Source organism: Crinia signifera, chromosome 6 (assembly GCF_055691185.1).
Source record: "Crinia signifera chromosome 6, ASM5569118v1, whole genome shotgun sequence".
Lineage (NCBI taxonomy): Eukaryota > Metazoa > Chordata > Amphibia > Anura > Myobatrachidae > Crinia > Crinia signifera.
The window spans coordinates 26935091-26955061 of record NC_139222.1 but is presented as its reverse complement, the minus strand read 5'-3'; the positions used below and the strand labels follow the sequence as shown (position 1 = coordinate 26955061).

At 48.2% G+C, this 19971-nt stretch overlaps 1 protein-coding gene across 1 annotated transcript; it reads right to left on the bottom strand.

Annotated features, from left to right (window-relative positions):
* Nucleotides 1–6341: 6341 nt before the first annotated feature.
* LOC146010132 (uncharacterized) lies at nucleotides 6342–17990 on the bottom strand. Its single transcript, XM_083151067.1, has 5 exons — nucleotides 17319–17990; nucleotides 15152–15308; nucleotides 12761–12970; nucleotides 10201–10279; nucleotides 6342–9381 (listed from the first exon to the last, which is right to left on the bottom strand). The coding sequence occupies exons 2-5, from the start codon at nucleotides 15284–15286 to the stop codon at nucleotides 6932–6934; spliced, it is 2874 nt and encodes a 957-aa protein (XP_083007193.1). The 5' UTR covers nucleotides 15287–15308; nucleotides 17319–17990; the 3' UTR covers nucleotides 6342–6931.
* Nucleotides 17991–19971: the final 1981 nt, after the last annotated feature.

Sequence of the window (19971 nt, the reverse complement as noted above, 5' to 3'; positions counted from 1 at the left end):
GCAGCGAATCCTAAACAGGATTCGCTGCACGTCGCCGGTATTCACATTGAATACCGCCCATAGACACACTCCTTGATAAAGACCTCAGCAGAGGTAGAAACGTGTCGGAAAGCCCCAGGGACTGTGAGTGGACAGCTTCTTGGATCTCGAAGAAGGTGTACCGGTGCTGAGTAAGAGACCCTTGATACCCAAATGCGATCTGAGAGAACTGCTCAAACCCAGTTCTCCACTATACAGGGTAATTATCCACTTGCTTTCCTCCAATTACCTGGCCTACTCTTTGTGTGTCATATGCTTTTTATCAGTTTATATGTTTGAAAATTGTAATAATTAAGAGTACAGATGGGGCAGGCCTTATGCTTGCTGGCGAATCGCCAGCAGCATGCCGCTGGCGATCCGCCAGCAGCACGGCGCGCCATCTGACTGAGACGCGCGTGCGTCCCCCACGCACGTGCGTCTCAGTATCCGGGCGGCCGGCGGGCGAGGCGGACGCAATACTGTCCGCCTCCCGCTCGAGGGGGGCTGGGGGGACCCGAAGCGGCTGTGGGGGGGTGCGGGCGCCCGGTGTGGGCACCGGGCGCCCGTCGGACGAGGACGGCAGCACCGTCGGAAGGGGACGCGCGCACACCTCGTGCGCGCGCGTCCCCTTCCGACACACAGATGGCGCCGGAGCAGGGAATGGCGAATGGCGTCGCCATCGCCATCCCCTGGAAAGATGAGCCCGGCGCCATCTGTACTACACTATATTTCGGAATTTTTGTGCCTTCTATTCCTGTCCGCTACCTACAGTTTTAATACCGAGGAAGCAAGTCCAGTGCAGGGAGAAGAGACACCATATCCAAAGCTAAGGGGGAAATTCCGAGAAGTATATCCCCGATTCGGAGGTGGAGAAGAGGAACGCAACTTTTCCAGTAGGGACGTATTATTTCTCTACTTGGTGTGCGCCGGTGGAGGGACCACTTCATCTGTGTATTCATACACTAAATTCTTGTACTCTTCATGTGAGGTGTGGGGACACCTAGAAGGAGATCCCATCACTGGCTGCATAAGTACATTTGCTTTTCTGGGCTCTCTCATTGGAGCTTTTTGTGTGTAGCTTTCCTGCAATGACCTAGTGTTAACCAGGTGGCTCCGCCCACTGAGCTTTAACAGCAGAAGCCCTCTGACTCCTTTAGTAGGCGAAATTAATCTGCATCAGCGGCGTAACTATAGCACCGCAGCCCCCGCCACCGCGGGGGGGGGGGGGGCGCTGTGCATGTGGGGGCGCCGGGGGCTGCGGTGCTATAGTTACACCCCCCCCCCAATCCCCTGCAGACTTCCCTATCTCGCTGGTCCCGGCGGCTCCGTTCTTCTGCTGAGGACCACCACAAAATGGCCACCCCCATATAGCACACAGTTCTCTGAAACTGTCTGCTGTATGGGGGCGGCCATTTTGTGGTGGTCCTCAGCAGAAGAAGAACGGAGCCGCCGGGACCAGCACAATAGGTAAGGCTGCAGGGGATTGGGGGGGGGGGGGTTTGCACGGGCAGCGGGGGATTGGGGTGCTTGGCGGGGGGGGGGGCGCCCAAAACTTAGTTATGCCACTGATCTGCATGCACTCGCTCACTTGCTATATTGGCACAGGTGCACTCCCCTGCAAGCAGCAGCAGCAGATTTAAAGGAGATTTTCTCTTCTCCCTTTTTCTATATATATATTTTTTCCTACGCAACTTGCTGCGTCTAATAAACCAACTTAATTACAATTATGTCCGTTATAGCACAATAAGGCACTTCTCTATTAATTATTGTCTTAAAGAGTGATGTTAATATGTCCTTAGCAAGAGCAATGGTTCATTGATTAACAGCCATTTATTGCACTGATGTTTATGATACCCCCTATTTCTCCTGCATATCATGTTTTCTGAGATACTCAATCGATTAGCAGGAAGATCAATAACGGAATAGAAGACCTGTTATTAATAGGTCTCTGAACTGCATATCCAGCTGGTTCCCAAAAAAATCTTTTCCCCTCATATAAGGGAGATTCTTTCACTTATTATCATTAGTGTCTAGCTGCATATTTAACAAACTCCCCTTAAGCAGCCCATACACGTCCCGATGCGGGCGGGCGTGCGTTGTGGGCTGCAATAGCAGGGATCACATTGCATTGCACGTGCATGCAATGCGATGCACTGTGATGAAACCTAAGTACAAAAAGAATAGCCAACAGCCAGACACTAGACTGGTAACGATATTGCAACATTTTCATACATTTTTTGATCTTTGGGTTGCCAATTGTAGTATCTCAGTGTACACTGACTGAATCATTATAAGTGAGGCAATATCATATTGGAAGCATACTAGATATTCCCTCACAAGGTGATATTTTCGCCAGCTCGCTATCATTAAAACGTAGCTCATCTGTTCTAAATTATACAGGAGCAGAGAGCTACATTACAGATATTGGCTACATGATAGTTGGCTCCCTATATTTTAAATTGAATCATAATAAAAGTTAATTTTTAACATGAAAACACTATACAAATAATAAGTTCTGTCTTTCCTTCCTACCTACATAAGGCTGCTGCTTGAGCATAGGACGCCATTACCTCATAAAATATACATTTTTGTTGTGGACAGATGTTGCCAATATATACCGCTTGTGTTCTGCGCAGTGATCCATGTTTCTTTTCTCATCTACAGATTGGACTACTGTAATCTCCTATCTAGCGTCCTTGACAAACAGCTCATCTTCCTGTGGAAATGTACTCTGTCCACCTCTCCACTCCTTCCAGCCATACACTGGCTTCCCTTCAGAGTACAAATAAAGCCTCTCACACTCACTTACAAAACCCTCATCCATTCCTCTCCCACTTACATGTGCCCTCATTTCTCGGTACACTTCCACCCTCTCCTGTCAACCGGTTACATCCTCCCACTCCTGCCTCCAAAATATGGGCTGTTGTACTCCTTATCTCCGGAATTCTCTACCTCCCCCTATCAGGCTCAAAACCGCTCTGCAAAACATTAAACCGGTTCTTAAGACCGACTTTTTTTTATTAAACCCAGCCACCTCTCATCCTAACCTTATGTTTATGCTCACTGCTACCTAGGGTAGCCAATTGGGACTTAAAATTGCCAGGATTTTAATCCTGGGATTGGAGTTTCCAATCCCAAGATTTGACTGCACAAGTGCAGTCTAAAGGTGTGTACACATTAGGGATGGCCATCGACCATCGATTATTCGAAATCATCGATGGTTCATGGGCGATGTTAAATACTTTTGCCATCGATGGGGGGAGAACCAGATGGTTTCCCTCCATCGATGGAACAGCAAAACAATGTTTTGCTTTTTTTTTTAAAGTGCTGGGACACGGAACATAGCTCCGCCCCCAACAACTGTGAAGCCCCGCCCCCGTGACTTGATTGGCCCACAGGCCAATCAAACACAATGGATGACCATCGATATGTAAAAACATCGATGGTCATCCATTGCATAGTTTAGCACTATCAATGGCCAGTTGCAGAATTGGCATCGATGGCAACCATCGATGGCAATGGCAACGATGGCCATCCCTAGTACACACGCATCGTTTTTTCACTTTCAATTCGATTTGCTTTCGATTTCCCCAATTCCACCCCCTTTTGATTTGACCTTTGCTTTCCATTCGATATCGAATTCCCTTTACATTCATGGCACATTGTACACATTTCATTTACTGGAGCGAATTCTATATTTCCTTGCCTGCACAGTCTATTTTTCTTTTCGATATAGAGAAAACGGGAGTGCGCATCGAATCGAAAGCATTTAAAAAACCCTTCGATTTTGATTTTGCTTCTATAAGCAAAATCAAATCGAAAACCTGTCAAAATGGAAGCGTGTGTACACCTCTTACTGCTGCTCCCATCTCCGGCTGATGCGCATTGTGGCCTGGTCAGAGTTCGCACTTGCCAGCCCACTGGCTACGCCGCCCACCCGTGTGAGTAAATGTGCGAGGCAGCCAGTTTGGGGAGGCAGGGGATTGAAAAAAAAAAAAAAATTGCTCTGGGATTGGCATCCCTACTTCCACCTCTACTGTATCACTCCCCTTTAGAATGTAAGCTCTCTCTATACCTTTTTTTAATTAAATAATTTTGTTATAATAATGTGATTGTTTATGTAATTGTAAATCACAAAGGGGGCGGGGCATCATTGTGGGTGGAGGAAGAGGAAACGCTTGAAGCCGACGCCGCCTCCTCCCTATATTGTGAACGGGACCTGGGTCTCTCAACCCGAGATACCTGTTCAACAACTGCACAGCAACCCAGGATTAACACCTCTATTAACCCGGTCAGAATGCAGAGTTGCTCGACCCGGGTCAGACCCTAGTTATTTGTGCTGTGTGAAAAAGGGTAAATGGGATATTCTGAAGAGCTCAGTGTTCTACTGCCATTTTTGTAATAAGGATGCCATTCATGAAATTTCATCCCTGCTGGATATTCCACGGTCAACTGTATTATTATTAAAAAAGTGGCAGCGTTTAGGAACAGAAACTCAGCCACGAATCGGAAGACCACGTAAAATCACAGAGCGGGTTCAACGACTGCTGAGATGCATGGGTGCAGATGTATTAAGCCTTAACAACAGATTAATGAAAGGGTGATAAAGAGATAAACGTCCAGCCAATCACCTGCCATGTTACAGGCTGTGTTTGAAAAAAAGTCAGTAAGGAGCTGATTGGCTGGACGTTTATCTCTCTTTATCACCCTTGCATCTATCTCTTGTTAAGACTTAATTCATCTGCCCCATGGTGCCTAAAACTCGTCAATGCTCGACTAATTCCATAGCTGAGGAGTTCCTAAATTCCACTGACCTTAATGTAAGCACAAAAACTAGGAGGCGGAAGCTTAATGGGATGGCCAAGCAGCTGCATGCCAGCCTCACATCACCTAGTCCAATGCCAAGCATTGGATGGATTGGTGTAAAGACAGTGCAAACATCCTGTGGAGCGACCAATCACGCTTCTCTGTTTGGCAGTCAGATGTCGCTGTGGAAGAAATTGACTGGCCCACACAGAGCCCCGACTTCAACCCCACACTGAGCATCTTTGAGGTGAACTGGAAGAGAGATTGTGAGCCAGGCCTCCTCGTCCAACCTCTGTGTCTGACCTCATAAATGCTCTACAGAATGAATGGCCACAAATTCCCACACAAACACTCTTGTGGAAGCCTTCAAAGAAGAGTGGGAGCCACCGGAGAAGCAGGAACATAGTCACTCACCCTTCATGCCACTTACACCATTTGAATATCGGGGTGGAGGTGCAATATGGAAAACCTGTAGGAGTAAACGTTGGCTTTGATCTTACGGATCTCTGTACTGTGATGGTGCTCTTTGTCGCTAGAGGAACATGACCCTAGATGTACCTGCTGTGGATGTAGGTGCAAAGCAGAAGGAAGAGGAGGCGACACCACCGTTCCGTGGCCAATGTCTCGTAAAATGCGTCTTCTAACAATAAATTAAAAAACAGATTAACCGTGATGGATGGTTTCAAGTTTTTATTTAACAAATCTACAAATATTGCCTCAGGTTTGTATGAAGCCAGACATTTTTTTTCTGGAATTCTTTTGTTGATAACCCATTGTAAAAATAGGATTTTAATACCTACCGGTAAATCCTTTTCACTGAATTCATATGGGGTACTGAGGTCTTCTAACCTTGGGGAATAGAGGGTATCCGACAGGAGACAGGAACATAACATTTTCTTCAACCAGGGTGTGCTGGCTCCTCCCCTCTACTTCCCCCTACCAGCCAGTTAAGAAACTGTGCCCGAAGGAAGGAGAACATATGTGAGGTAGGAATTAGCATTAATGATAGCGTGGTGAGATTTGCACCAGCACACCACAACAAACTCAACAACTCTCTCAACTAAACGTAGTTAACCCCGTCATTGTGTTATTAGAACATAAATGATATTAAGATTTTTGTGGAGCAATTAGTCACCAAAACTCAGCTGCTCCTAAACAGGTCAACGGACCTATAACTTTACAGAATGCCAGAAATTGCAATTAGCAAGAAGGCAATAACAGGATTACAACCTGTGCAACGGAGCACCGCACTGAGGCGGGCGCTCAGTACCCCATATGAATTCAGTGAAAAGTTAAATCTATTTTCTATTTTCCTCGTCGCAGGGAAGCTGTTAAGCCCAAACAGCAACCCAAAAATAACAAACTAAAAGAAATTGAAGAAAAACTCTCTCTGGAGCTCCAGGAGTGTGCATCCTCACCTGAGGGCACATTTTCTAAAACTGGCTGGTAGGGGGAAGTAGAGGGGAGGAGCCAGCACACCCTGGTTGAAGAAAATGTTATGTGCCTGTCTCCTGTCGGATACCCTCTATTCCCTAAGGTTATAAGACCTCAGTACCCCATAATGAATGAAAGTGAAAAGACGATTAGTCCCAGAGTAACTTCTCATTGGTACATACGACTGAGAAGAAGACTAGCCACCATCTTAACCCAGCTGCAGTCAATCCGGAAGAGACATCGGCAGAAGAATGAACTCAAGTGCGCCACTTGGAATGTGTGGTCCGGACACACTGTGTGACTGAGGGCCCAGTTCCAACTACCACAGTGAAAAGAGTAATTGGATTTTGCACAGCGCTAAGTTGGCTTTTATTAAGATCAGGCATGTTCCAAGCTATGGCCATCCAGCTGTTGTAAAACTACCATCATGCCTTGCCACAGTTTTGCTATTAGGGAATACTAAAACTATGACAAGGCATGCTGGGATGTGTAGTTTCACAACAGCTGGATGCCACATGGTCTCCTGCATGACTTGTCTGGTGACAAGGTAGTGACTTCTCTACAAAATACTTCATGTACTCGCTCAGGAATATGGCTTCACTCCATTGTGAATTTTCTGGTGTATAACCAGACCTGACTTGCGGGTGTAACCTTTCCCGCAATCGGAGCAGGATTACGGCTTCTCTTTGGAGTGGACTCTCTTGTGTATGACCAGGTTGGAGTTGCTCACGAAGCACTTGCCGCAGTGGCCGCAGGAATAGGGCTTCTCTCCCGTGTGAGTCTTCAGGTGCCTGAGGTGGTCAGAGTTCCTGATGAAGCACTTGCCACACTCAGCGCACAAATAGGGCTTCTCCCCCGTGTGGATTTTCTGGTGTCGGATAAGGTCAGAGTTCCTGATGAAGCACTTGCCGCACTCAGCGCACAAATAGGGCTTCTCCCCCGTGTGGACTCTCTGGTGCACAATAAGGTCCGACTTACTGATGTAACACTTTCCGCACTCCGTGCAGGAGTATGGCTTCTCCCCCGTGTGGATTCTCTGATGCACGATAAGATCTGACTTACTGATGTAACACTTTCCGCACTCCGTGCAGGAGTATGGCTTCTCCCCCGTGTGGATTCTCTGATGCACGATAAGATCTGACTTACTGATGTAACACTTTCCGCACTCCGTGCAGGAGTATGGCTTCTCCCCCGTGTGGATTCTCTGATGCACGATAAGATCTGACTTACTGATGTAACACTTTCCGCACTCCGTGCAGGAGTATGGCTTCTCCCCCGTGTGGATTCTCTGATGCACGATAAGATCTGACTTACTGATGTAACACTTTCCGCACTCCGTGCAGGAGTATGGCTTCTCCCCCGTGTGGATTCTCTGATGCACGATAAGATCTGACTTACTGATGTAACACTTTCCGCACTCCGTGCAGGAGTATGGCTTCTCCCCCGTGTGGATTCTCTGATGCACGATAAGATCTGACTTACTGATGTAACACTTTCCGCACTCCGTGCAGGAGTATGGCTTCTCCCCCGTGTGGATTCTCTGATGCACGATAAGATCTGACTTACTGATGTAACACTTTCCGCACTCCGTGCAGGAGTATGGCTTCTCCCCCGTGTGGATTCTCTGATGCACGATAAGATCTGACTTACTGATGTAACACTTTCCGCACTCAGCGCAGGAATAGGGCTTCTCCCCCGTGTGGATTCTTTGGTGTCGGATAAGGGGAGAGTTACTGATGAAACATTTCCCGCAGTCGGTGCAGGAGTAGGGCTTCTCCCCCGTGTGGACTCTCTGGTGCACAATAAGGTCCGACTTCTTGATGTAATACTTTCCGCACTCCGTGCAGTGGTACGGCTTCTCCCCCGTGTGGATTATTTGGTGTCGGATAAGAGCAGAGTTGCTGATAAAACATTTCCCGCAGTCGGTGCAGAAGTACGGCTTCTCCCCCGTGTGGATTCTCTGATGCACGATAAGATCCGACTTCCTGATGTAATACTTTCCGCACTCCGTGCAGTGGTACGGCTTCTCCCCCATGTGGATTATTTGGTGTCGAATAAGAGCAGAGTTGCTGATAAAACATTTCCCACAGTCGGTGCAGAAGTACGGCTTCTCCCCCGTGTGGACTCTCTGGTGCACGATAAGATCCGACTTACTGATGTAACATTTCCCACACTCCGTGCAGGGGTACGGCTTCTCCCCCGTGTGGATTCTTTGGTGTCGGATAAGAGCAGAGTTGCTGATGAAACATTTCCCGCACTCCGTGCAGGGGTACGGCTTCTCCCCCGTGTGGATTCTCTTGTGCTTAATAAGGTGCGAGTTGCTGACGAAAAACTTTCCGCATTCCGCACAGGGGTGTCTCTTCTCCCCCGTGTGTATTCTCTTGTCCTTAATCAGGTGTGAGCTACTGGTAAAACATTTCCCACTCCCAGAACACGAGTCAGACTTTTCTCCAGTGTGGATCCTGTGGTGTATCACTAGTTCCGAGTTACACTTAAAGCACTTCCCACAATCCGAACACATGTACTCTTTTGATAGTTGTTTGTCATCAGGCCCACTGCAATCCTCACCAGCAGTAGCTGTATAATGGCCGTCACCTGTAGGTGTATACATGTCTGTGTCGTGGTCCTCATCACCCGAGACGGTCTCCTCATTGAGAATCGATAAGTACTGCGAACAATCTGTAGAGATTTCAGTATCTGTAAGATGTTCTTCACACAAGTCCGACTCCTCCTTAATATGAGCACATGTGCGCTGTGTATAAGTGTCCGTGTGTGTGAGGTCTCCTCCCTCGCATGAGACTGATTCTGCCTTAATCTGAGTAGGTGCGTTCTGTGTGTAAGTGTCCGTGCTAGGGAGGTCTCCTCTGTCACACAAGGCCGATTCCTCCTTAATACGCAGAGAAGTGTAATCGGTGGGTGAGCAATCGCTGGTGAGATTATCAGTTTCATATGAAGCCGATTTCTCTGTAACATTCCCCGGACAGATTACGGGTGCTGGTCCATTGTTTGGTGGGGATAATGAAAGCTGGATATTTACACCAACATTGTGATCTTTATTCCTACAGTCTGGGAGAGAAACAGGGCCGCAGGATCCTCCAGATATTTTGGTATCCTCAGTGAGACCTGGTGGAGAGAAATAATATATAATAATATACACATACAAGTGACATTGCAGCACTCAGGTGTAGACTAAGGCTTCTATTCCAGTAGGCCAAGGGCGGTGTAGTCTATAACCGGTGGCAGAGCCGGGCTCACTGCCGCTCCTGTGAAGTCATGGGAGGGAGGAGCCAGAAGTCATGTGAGGGGGAGGAGCCAGCAGCAAAGCATTCCCTTTACAAAACTCCCAACTTTTATTATTGAATGTGTCGCATAGATCCCTGTATTGATATCGGAGCAAAACGGCAAGAAAGTTACCATTTTGTTTTGCATTGGACTTGATATTGTGTTGCTTACATACACAGATAACGAAGGGAAATTATACCCAGTAAGCAATGTAACCAGAACCCAGAAATGGGAAGAGTCTGGCACAATCCCATAAAAAAATCAAGGAACATTACAATGTTTACACTCAATGGGCCCGATTCCCCTGCTGCTGCCCCTGCCCACTCCTATAACCTGATCCGCCATGAACAGTAATTGGGTGAGCCAGGTAGCAGCGCTGTGTGAGTATCAGGAGAGTATCCATCTTGGATTGATAGATCCGGACCCTGGGAACTAGTGATGTGGACTCCATGCCGCTATGTACAACCTGTAGAATTGCTGTTGGAGATTTACAGAATATTAATCCGATGTTTATTCATTGACAGGAGCTCGATCTGCAGCTGCAATTCTCTGCTTAGCAGCTTCTCCCCCAGAAGGACTTTTCTTACATCTACCAGAGATTAGGCACCAATGACATTATATATATATATTGACTTCTATAAAGATAAAATCACCTCTTACCCAATGACATTAGGGGCCGATGATTCTCCATCATCACGTCCTCGTACAGATCTTTGTGTTCCTCGATATACTGTCCTTCCTGTATGGAGAGATAGACAGTGACATCCTGACACCTTCTAGGAACCTGACACACACAGTGATACAGTCATCACTCAGACACATCCCCCGGTGTTACTGTATAACGTCCCATTCCCAGCAGTCACCTCTCCGGTCACATCCCCCGGTGTTACTGTATAATGTCCCATTCCCAGCAGTCACCTCTCCGGTCACATCCCCCGGTGTTACTGTATAACGCCCCATTCCCAGCAGTCACCTCTCCGGTCACATCCCGCAGTGTTACTGTATAATGTCCCATTCCCAGCAGTCACCTCTCCGGTCACATCCCCGGTGTTACTGTATAATGTCCCATTCCCAGCAGTCACCTCCCCGGTCATATCCCCCGGTGTTACTGTATAATGTCCCATTCCCAGCAGTCACCTCTCCCGTCACATGCCCCGGTGTTACTGTATAATGTCCCATTCCCAGCAGTCACCTCTCCGGTCACATCCCCCGGTGTTACTGTATAATGTCCCATTCCCAGCAGTCACCTCTCCAGTCACATCCCCCGGTGTTACTGTATAATGTCCCATTCCCAGCAGTCACCTCTCCGGTCACATCCCCCGGTGTTACTGTATAATGTCCCATTACCAGCAGTCACCTCTCCGGTCACATCCCCCGGTGTTACTGTATAATGCCCCATTCCCAGCAGTCACCTCTCCGGTCACATCCCCCCGATGTTACTGTATAATGTCCCATTCCCAGCAGTCACCTCTAAGGTCACATCCCCCGGTGTTACTGTATAACGTCCCATTCCCAGCAGTCACCTCTCCTGTCACATCCCCCGGTGTTACTGTATAACGTCCCATTCCCAGCAGTCACCTCTCCGGTCACATCCCCCGGTGTTACTGTATAATGTCCCATTCCCAGCAGTCACCTCTCCGGTCACATCCCCCGGTGTTACTGTATAATGTCCCATTCCCAGCAGTCACCTCTCCGGTCACATCCCCCGGTGTTACTGTATAATGTCCCATTCCCAGCAGTCACCTCTCCGGTCACATCCCCCGGTGTTACTGTATAATGTCCCATTCCCAGCAGTCACCTCTCCGGTCACATCCCCCGGTGTTACTGTATAATGTCCCATTCCCAGCAGTCACCTCTCCGGTCACATCCCCCAGTGTTACTGTATAATGTCCCATCCCCAGCAGTCACCTCTCTGGTCACATCCCCCAGTGTTACTGTATAATGTCCCATCCCCAGCAGTCATCTCTCCGGTCACATCCCCCGGTGTTACTGTATAATGACCCATTCCCAGCAGTCACCTCTCCGGTCACATCCCCCGGTGTTACTGTATAATGTCCCATTCCCAGCAGTCACCTCTCCGGTCACATCCCCCGGTGTTACTGTATAATGTCCCATTCCCAGCAGTCACCTCTCCAGGTCACATCCCCCGGTGTTACTGTATAATGTCCCATTCCCAGCAGTCACCTCTCCGGTCACATCCCCCGGTGTTACTGTATAATGCCCCATTCCCAGCAGTCACCTCTCCGGTCACATCCCCCGGTGTTACTGTATAATGACCCATTCCCAGCAGTCACCTCTCCGGTCACATCCCCCAGGTGTTACTGTATAATGTCCCATTCCCAGCAGTCACCTCTCCGGTCACATCCCCCGGTGTTACTGTATAATGTCCCATTCCCAGCAGTCACCTCTCCGGTCACATCCCCCGGTGTTACTGTATAATGTCCCATTCCCAGCAGTCACCTCTCCGGTCACATCCCCCGGTGTTACTGTATAATGTCCCATTCCCAGCAGTCACCTCTCCGGTCACATCCCCCAGTGTTACTGTATAATGTCCCATCCCCAGCAGTCACCTCTCTGGTCACATCCCCCAGTGTTACTGTATAATGTCCCATCCCCAGCAGTCACCTCTCCGGTCACATCCCCCGGTGTTACTGTATAATGACCCATTCCCAGCAGTCACCTCTCCGGTCACATCCCCCGGTGTTACTGTATAATGTCCCATTCCCAGCAGTCACCTCTCCGGTCACATCCCCCGGTGTTACTGTATAATGTCCCATTCCCAGCAGTCACCTCTCCAGGTCACATCCCCCGGTGTTACTGTATAATGTCCCATTCCCAGCAGTCACCTCTCCGGTCACATCCCCCGGTGTTACTGTATAATGCCCCATTCCCAGCAGTCACCTCTCCGGTCACATCCCCCGGTGTTACTGTATAATGACCCATTCCCAGCAGTCACCTCTCCGGTCACATCCCCCAGGTGTTACTGTATAATGTCCCATTCCCAGCAGTCACCTCTCCGGTCACATCCCCCGATGTTACTGTATAATGACCCATTCCCAGCAGTCACATCCCCCAGTGTTACTGTATAATGTCCCATTCCCAGCAGTCACCTCTCCAGTCACATCCCCCAGTGTTACTGTATAATGTCCCATTCCCAGCAGTCACCTCTCCAGTCACATCCCTCAGTGTTACTGTATAATGTCCCATTCCCAGCAGTCACCTCTCCAGTCAGCAGCTGGATGATCTTGTTGGTGAGTTCCAGGATCTTCTGCTCATTGTCTCTCCCATGTACCGGTGCATGTACCGGTGAGTGAGGTGGAGGGACTGTGATGGGGCTTTGGGTCTGGTTCTGTCCTGATGACCTCTGGGAACGGCGGCTGTTGCTGGGTGTCACACACTCACCGGATTCCTTCCTCATTACTACACAGTCCTGTATTTTGGATAGAAATAGGTTACGAATAACAATTCTTATTTATATAAAACACCTGCTAAAGACAACCATGTGGCATCTCTGCATGTACTATTTACTAAATACAAAATAGTAAGCCATATATCACATCAGCTGAGACTTGCCATGCGCAAATGCCGGGCAGTGCTGAGAGACCAGCTCAGACGTTGCCCAACTGATCCACGTCACACAACTGCCCAGCATCCAACCTTCTCACCGCCGCCAGACCCGGGCCTCCCGGACGCCGCTACCCAGGTACTGTGACAATGGTTTGTAAATAGGCAAAATAAAAACATAGAACAGCCACACTACAACTATGGGTATGTGTGGGATAAAATCATGTATTCTGTTTCTGTGGGACTGTAAATTCTCCAGGAAATGCTAAGGGATGTCACAGTGACGCTCCCAGACTCCCTCACCTCCCCAGTCACGTCCCTGTATTATTACTATAGGTATAAGTGATGTCACAGTGACACTCCCAGATCCCCTCACCTCCCCAGTCACGTCCCTGTATTATTACTATAGATATAAGTGATGTCACAGTGACACTCCCAGACTCCCTCACCTCCCCAATCATGTCCCTGTATTATTACTATAGATATAAGTGATGTCACAGTGACGCTCCCAGACTCCCTCACCTTCCCAGTCACGTCCCTGTATTATTACTATAGGTATAAGTGATGTCACAGTGACACTCCCAGATCCCCTCACCTCCCCAGTCACGTCCCTGTATTATTACTATAGATATAAGTGATGTCACAGTGACACTCCCAGACTCCCTCACCTCCCCAGTCATGTCCCTGTATTATTACTATAGATATAAGTGATGTCACAGTGACACTCCCAGACTCCCTCACCTCCCCAGTCACGTCCCTGTATTATTACTATAGATATAAGTGATGTCACAGTGACACTCCCAGACTCCCTCACCTCCCCAGTCATGTCCCTGTATTATTACTATAGATATAAGTGATGTCACAGTGACACTCCCGGATCCGCTCACCTCCCCAGTCACGTCCCTGTATTATTACTATAGATATGTGACGTCACAGTGACACTCCCAGATCCCCTCACCTCCCCAGTCATGTCCTTGTATTACTATAGATATACGTGACGTCACAGTTTAGCTCCCAGATCCCCTCACCTCCCCAGTCACATCCCTGTATTATTACTATAGATATAAGTGATGTCACAGTGACGCTCTCAGATCCCCTCACCTCCCCAGTCACGTCCCTGTATTATTACTATAGATATAAGTGATGTCACAGTGACACTCCCAGATCCCCTCACCTCCCCAGTCATGTCCCTGTATTATTACTATAGATATAAGTGATGTCACAGTGACGCTCCCAGATCCCCTCACCTCCCTAGTCACGTCCCTGTATTATTACTATAGATATAAGTGATGTCACAGTGACACTCCCAGATCCCCTCACCTCCCCAGTCATGTCCCTGTATTATTACTATAGATATAAGTGATGTCACAGTGACACTCCCGGATCCGCTCACCTCCCCAGTCACGTCCCTGTATTATTACTATAGATATAAGTGATGTCACAGTGACACTCCCAGAACCCATCACCTCCCCAGTCATGTCCTTGTATTATTACTATAGATATAAGTGATGTCACAGTGACACTCCCAGATCCCCTCACCTCCCCAGTCATGTCCTTGTATTATTACTATAGATATACGTGACGTCACAGTGACGCTCCCAGATCCCCTCACCTCCCCAGTCACGTCCCTGTATTATTACTATAGATATAAGTGACGTCACAGTGACGCTCCCAGATCCCCTCACCTCCCCAGTCACATCCCTGTATTATTACTATAGATATAAGTGATGTCACAGTGACGCTCCCAGATCCCCTCACCTCCCCAGTCACGTCCCTGTATTATTACTATAGATATAAGTGATGTCACAGTGACGCTCCCAGATCCCCTCACCTCCCCAGTCACGTCCCTGTATTATTACTATAGATATAAGTGATGTCACTGTGACACTCCCACAACCCCTCACCTCCCAAGCCACGTCCCTGTATTACTATAGATATAAGCGATGTCACAGTGACACTCGCAGATCCCCTCACCTCCCCAGTCATGTCCCTGTATTATTACTATAGATATAAGTGATGTCACTGTGACACTCCCAGACTCTCTCACCTCTCCAATCAGCAGGCAGATAATTTCCATAGTCAGGTTGAATATCCGCTCAGTCAGATGACTCTTGGCGTTATCCATCTTCAGTGAGTCAGAGGATCTACACAGGACTCTATTCCCTATAGATGGCCTCCACATTCACATAACCTCAAAGTTTGATCTATAAACAGAAAGATAAAAATCTATATATGACACAGTGACAAAATGTAATATCTTCTATATATTTGGCTACATCTGTCACTCAAAGTGGGTGTCTGTGTCTATAACGCTCTGTTCCTGGACTTTCCTCTTAATGTGTGATTGCCTTCATCTGTGCTGAACACCTTTCTGAGAAATTAACCTGTTTAAAACAGGTGATGGCAATCATACATTAAGGGGAAGTCTAGAAACAGAGCATTGTGTCCCTCCTGGAGAGGGTCATGTTGGGAGGTATGTGACAGAGAACCAGCCCAGTGAGCCCACAGACAGTGCCAGACACCCTCTGCCTTCCCATGTTGCCCAGCACTGCTACTCCACAGCCACCAGGTGAGCGCCCCCCATCCCACGATTCGCGGCACCCACACCCCCCCCCCCCACGACCCATCCTCCCGCAATTTACGGCATCCACCCACGACCCCTCCTCCCGTGATTCGCAGACACCCCTCACCTCCTCCCTCCCCCGCGCGTGATTCACGGCAGCCCCAGGATTAAATGGCACATGCAAAACACTGACATGGCTATGGTCGACAATGAAAAAGGTTGACATGAGTTTTTGAAGATTTATTTTTAATTTTTAAATTTTTTCATATTCATTGTCATGTGTCGACATGGACACCAATGAAGTGGCACACTTATGTCAACATTTACATGTGTTGACCTTTCTGTGTTGATTTTTTCTTGTGGCGATTCGCGGCACCCCCGTGACCCCCCACCTCCCGCAATTCGCGGCAACCCCCCACCGGAACCCCTGAGAACCCCGCCCTCCCGCGATTCGCGGCACCCACCCCCGCGACCCCCCCTCCCGCAATTCGCGGCACCCCCCCGTGATTCGCGGCAGCTCCAGAATTAAATTGCACATGGAAAACACTGACATGGCTATGGTCGACAATGAAAAAGGTTGACATGAGTTTTTGAAGTTTTTTTGTCATTTTTTGAATATTTTCATATTCATTCTCATGTGTCGACATGGACACCAATGAAGTGGCACACTTATGTCAACATTTACATGTGTTGACCTTTCTGTGTTGATTTTTTCTTGTGGCGATTCGCGTCACACACCCCCGCAACCCCCCCCCCCCGCGCGATTCGCGGCACCCCCCCCGTGACCCCCCACCTCCCGCAATTCGCGGCAACCCCCCCACCGGAACCCCTGTGAACCCCGCCCTCTCGCGATTCGCGGCACCCAACCCCGCGACCCCCCCCCCCTCCCGCAATTCGCGGCACCCCCCGTGATTCGCGGCAGCTCCAGAATTAAATTGCATGTGGAAAACACTGACATGGCTATGGTCGACAATGAAAAAGGTTGACATGAGTTTTTGAAGGTTTTTTTTTCATTTTTTGAATGTTTTCATATTCATTCTCATGTGTCGACATGGACACCAATGAAGTGCCACACTTATGTCAACATTTACATGTGTTGACCTTTCTGTGTTGATTTTTTCTTGTGGCGATTTGCGTCACACCTCCCCAACCCCCCCCCACTCCCGCGATTCACGGCACACACACACACCCCCCCCGCGATTCTCGGCACCCCACCCCGTGACCCCCCCTCCCGTGATTCACGGCACACCCCCTGCGACCCCCCCTACCATGATTCGCCGCAAACCCCCCCCCCGTAACCCCCCTCCCGCGATTTGCGGCAACCCACCCCGCGACCCCCCTCCCGCGATTCTCTGCAATCCCTCCAGTCCCGCGATTCGCAGCATCCACCCCCCCCACAACCCCCCCCTCCTGCAATTCGCGGCACCCCCCGCGACCCCCCCTCCTGCAATTTGCGGCACCCTCCGCAACCCCCCTCCCGCGATTCGCGGACACCTAAGTTGCAATACAGGGCATCTTTCATACAATTCTAACCATATTTCTCATATACAAACGTTCACAATTTAAGGGGGCGCAGCCCCTTACGACGGTGTGAAGATGAATCACCTAGTATCTAGATAAAAACCCATATGAGGAACACAAATCAAAGTACCTCTCCTGGATCTATCTCAAGCTTCTGGTGGAATTATCAACCAGGCTCCTGGAACCCTGGACGCATTTCTCCATCTCAGTTATAACTCAGCATTTCCTCCGCCTTCTGGGGAACACTGCACAAACTGGACACCCAGCAGGTTAGATACCAGACCATATCTTTATCAATGGCTGATCTTATGCAAGCCTCTAATAAAATCTACTGTCTTGACTGTTTGGTTTAAATACTAATAAAGCTGTATTTGCTTTGGATTACGCTGCTGTTCATCAGCTTGGAATACAGCATGTTTGGGAATTTTCCAATAAACTGCTCACATTAATTAATTTCCTATTAAAACCCAAAGATAACAATTTTATCCCTGTCTTATCCCTGTCAATACCATGGATTATAATTGTTAACACTAGTAATGGTAGGGACCTAGCTAAGGCTCTTGGCCCTATTAACAGTTCCAGGTACCCTAGGCTAATACACATGTAGCTCCCCTTGTAATGCTGATAAACCTATGTGTATGGGCGCTCAGGGACTCACCAGTCATACTGCCCATGTGCATGTAAGGAAGGGTATACAACTGGAATGTAGGATCTAATGCTTGTGGTATGGAAAGGAGACGTTGGCTTTAGACGGATGTGGGACCGATATTAGACAGCACTTACATAGACAGCCATTACATCGACACCATTAGTTCGACAGCTCAATAGGTCGACATGCTTTTAGGTCGACATACCATTAGGTCGACAGCTCATTAGGTCGACATGTTTTTAGGTCGACACTGCCATTAGGTCGACAGTGTCTATGTCGATAGTCAAAAGGTCGACATGTTTTTTTTCACTGTTTTTTGGCCGTAATGTCGACACAGTCGACATGGACACAGTTTGAAGTGAACCGCAGCCCCTCGCTTCGCTTGCGATGCTTCGGGCATGGTGCCTCGCTGCGCTCGGCACACTATTTTATTCTCCCTCCACGCCCTAGTGGATAGTAGGGCATGAAATACCGCCTGTCGGCACATGTCGGCTCAAAAAACAGTGAAAAAAACCATGTTGACGTTTTGACTGTCGACATAGACACTGTCGACCTAATGGCAGTGTCGACCTAAAAACATGTCGACCTAATGAGCTGTCGACCTAATGGTGTCGATGTAATGGCTGTCTATGTAAGTGCTGTCTAACAATAGTCCGGATACCCTTTAGACTGTCCAGCTGATGTTGCAGCACAATGTACAGAAAGTAATGGTGCCATCAGTAAGTTACATTGGCACAGCCATCTGGCAGGCACCTTAAGGCCAAACTTTACCCCCCACACAGTACATCAGGGGACGGGTCATAGCTAACAAGCATGGAATAATATTATTCCTCGGCTGTCACCTGCACGTGGGCATGCTCGTAGAAGACTGGCATACAGGTTGTTCTCTTCAACTGGCTTATGGGTGTAATTCAGAAATATGCAGTATACCGGTCAGTGTATACAAAGTCAATAAACCATTTGAACGGAATTTGTATGCCAATCTTGTACGAGAGCGAGTGCACACACACACCATCTCCGCCCCACGCATCTGCATGCACCAAGAGGTGAGTGCAAGGTACACACAGATCTATGAATTGCTAGCATCAAATTGGGACCATTCAAGTACCCAGCACCCCTTGCAATGAATACTCTAGGCAGCTGAATGGCTGTAATCCCCCCCATTTCAACTTTGCTACTTCTCACCCATGCAGAGACCTAACATTAGCATTGCTACTTTTCTCTTGTGTGACACCATGGTACGGTTGGGCTGTGCCGACTCGGTGGGTCCCTGGTTTTGGACCTGACGGATAACGTCACCTGACCATGGTCATGAACCATATTTTGGGGCTAAAATTATGCTAGGAACCTCAACTTTACCCTATGTTAAACTGCAGGATTTATTGTAATTGTTCAGAGTGGAACAAGTATCAGCATGGTAACACCTCTTATTAGTTTAGCATTAGGGTATAATGACGGAACTTCCACCCCCCTACACGGAGCAATAAGTGCAATTACCGGTATTACAGCCAGGGCAGCGTCGGATCCTCCCGCCGCCTACTGCACATGCGCACCAGCTGCTATTTCATCGTATACAGATCACTTCCGGCCTGTGCGTTCCACGTGCCGGATAAGCGTTCACCTGCTTCCGTATTTGCGCTCCACCTGCTTCCGTATTTGCGCTCCACCTGCTTCCGTATTTGCGCTCCATCTGCTAATTATCAGCCATTGGGACCTGTCCCATTCAGGATTTCTAGTGTATATATATATCATTACATACTGTTATATTTATATAATATTATATTTATAATATTCATTATATTTATAATGTTATAGTTAATTATCCTTCGTTGTAGCTCTGTTTTATATGACAGCTGGTATACGTGGAATACATCCCTGCCAGTACACCCCATCTACTGTGTATATACATGGAAACTGCTATACAATTGGAAGTCCCAGCATACAGTATATAGGAGCACATTGACTCATAAAAAAGAATAGGACGTTTATATAAAATGATATAATTATGTAGGGAATAGCCAGATCGCCTATTATGACTGAATAAAGAAGACAGGAAAAAATGTTTTATTAGGATTTAAATGAACTGCGGGGACCTTGTATGCATGTGTTGGTAGAAATAGAGGAATAATTATAC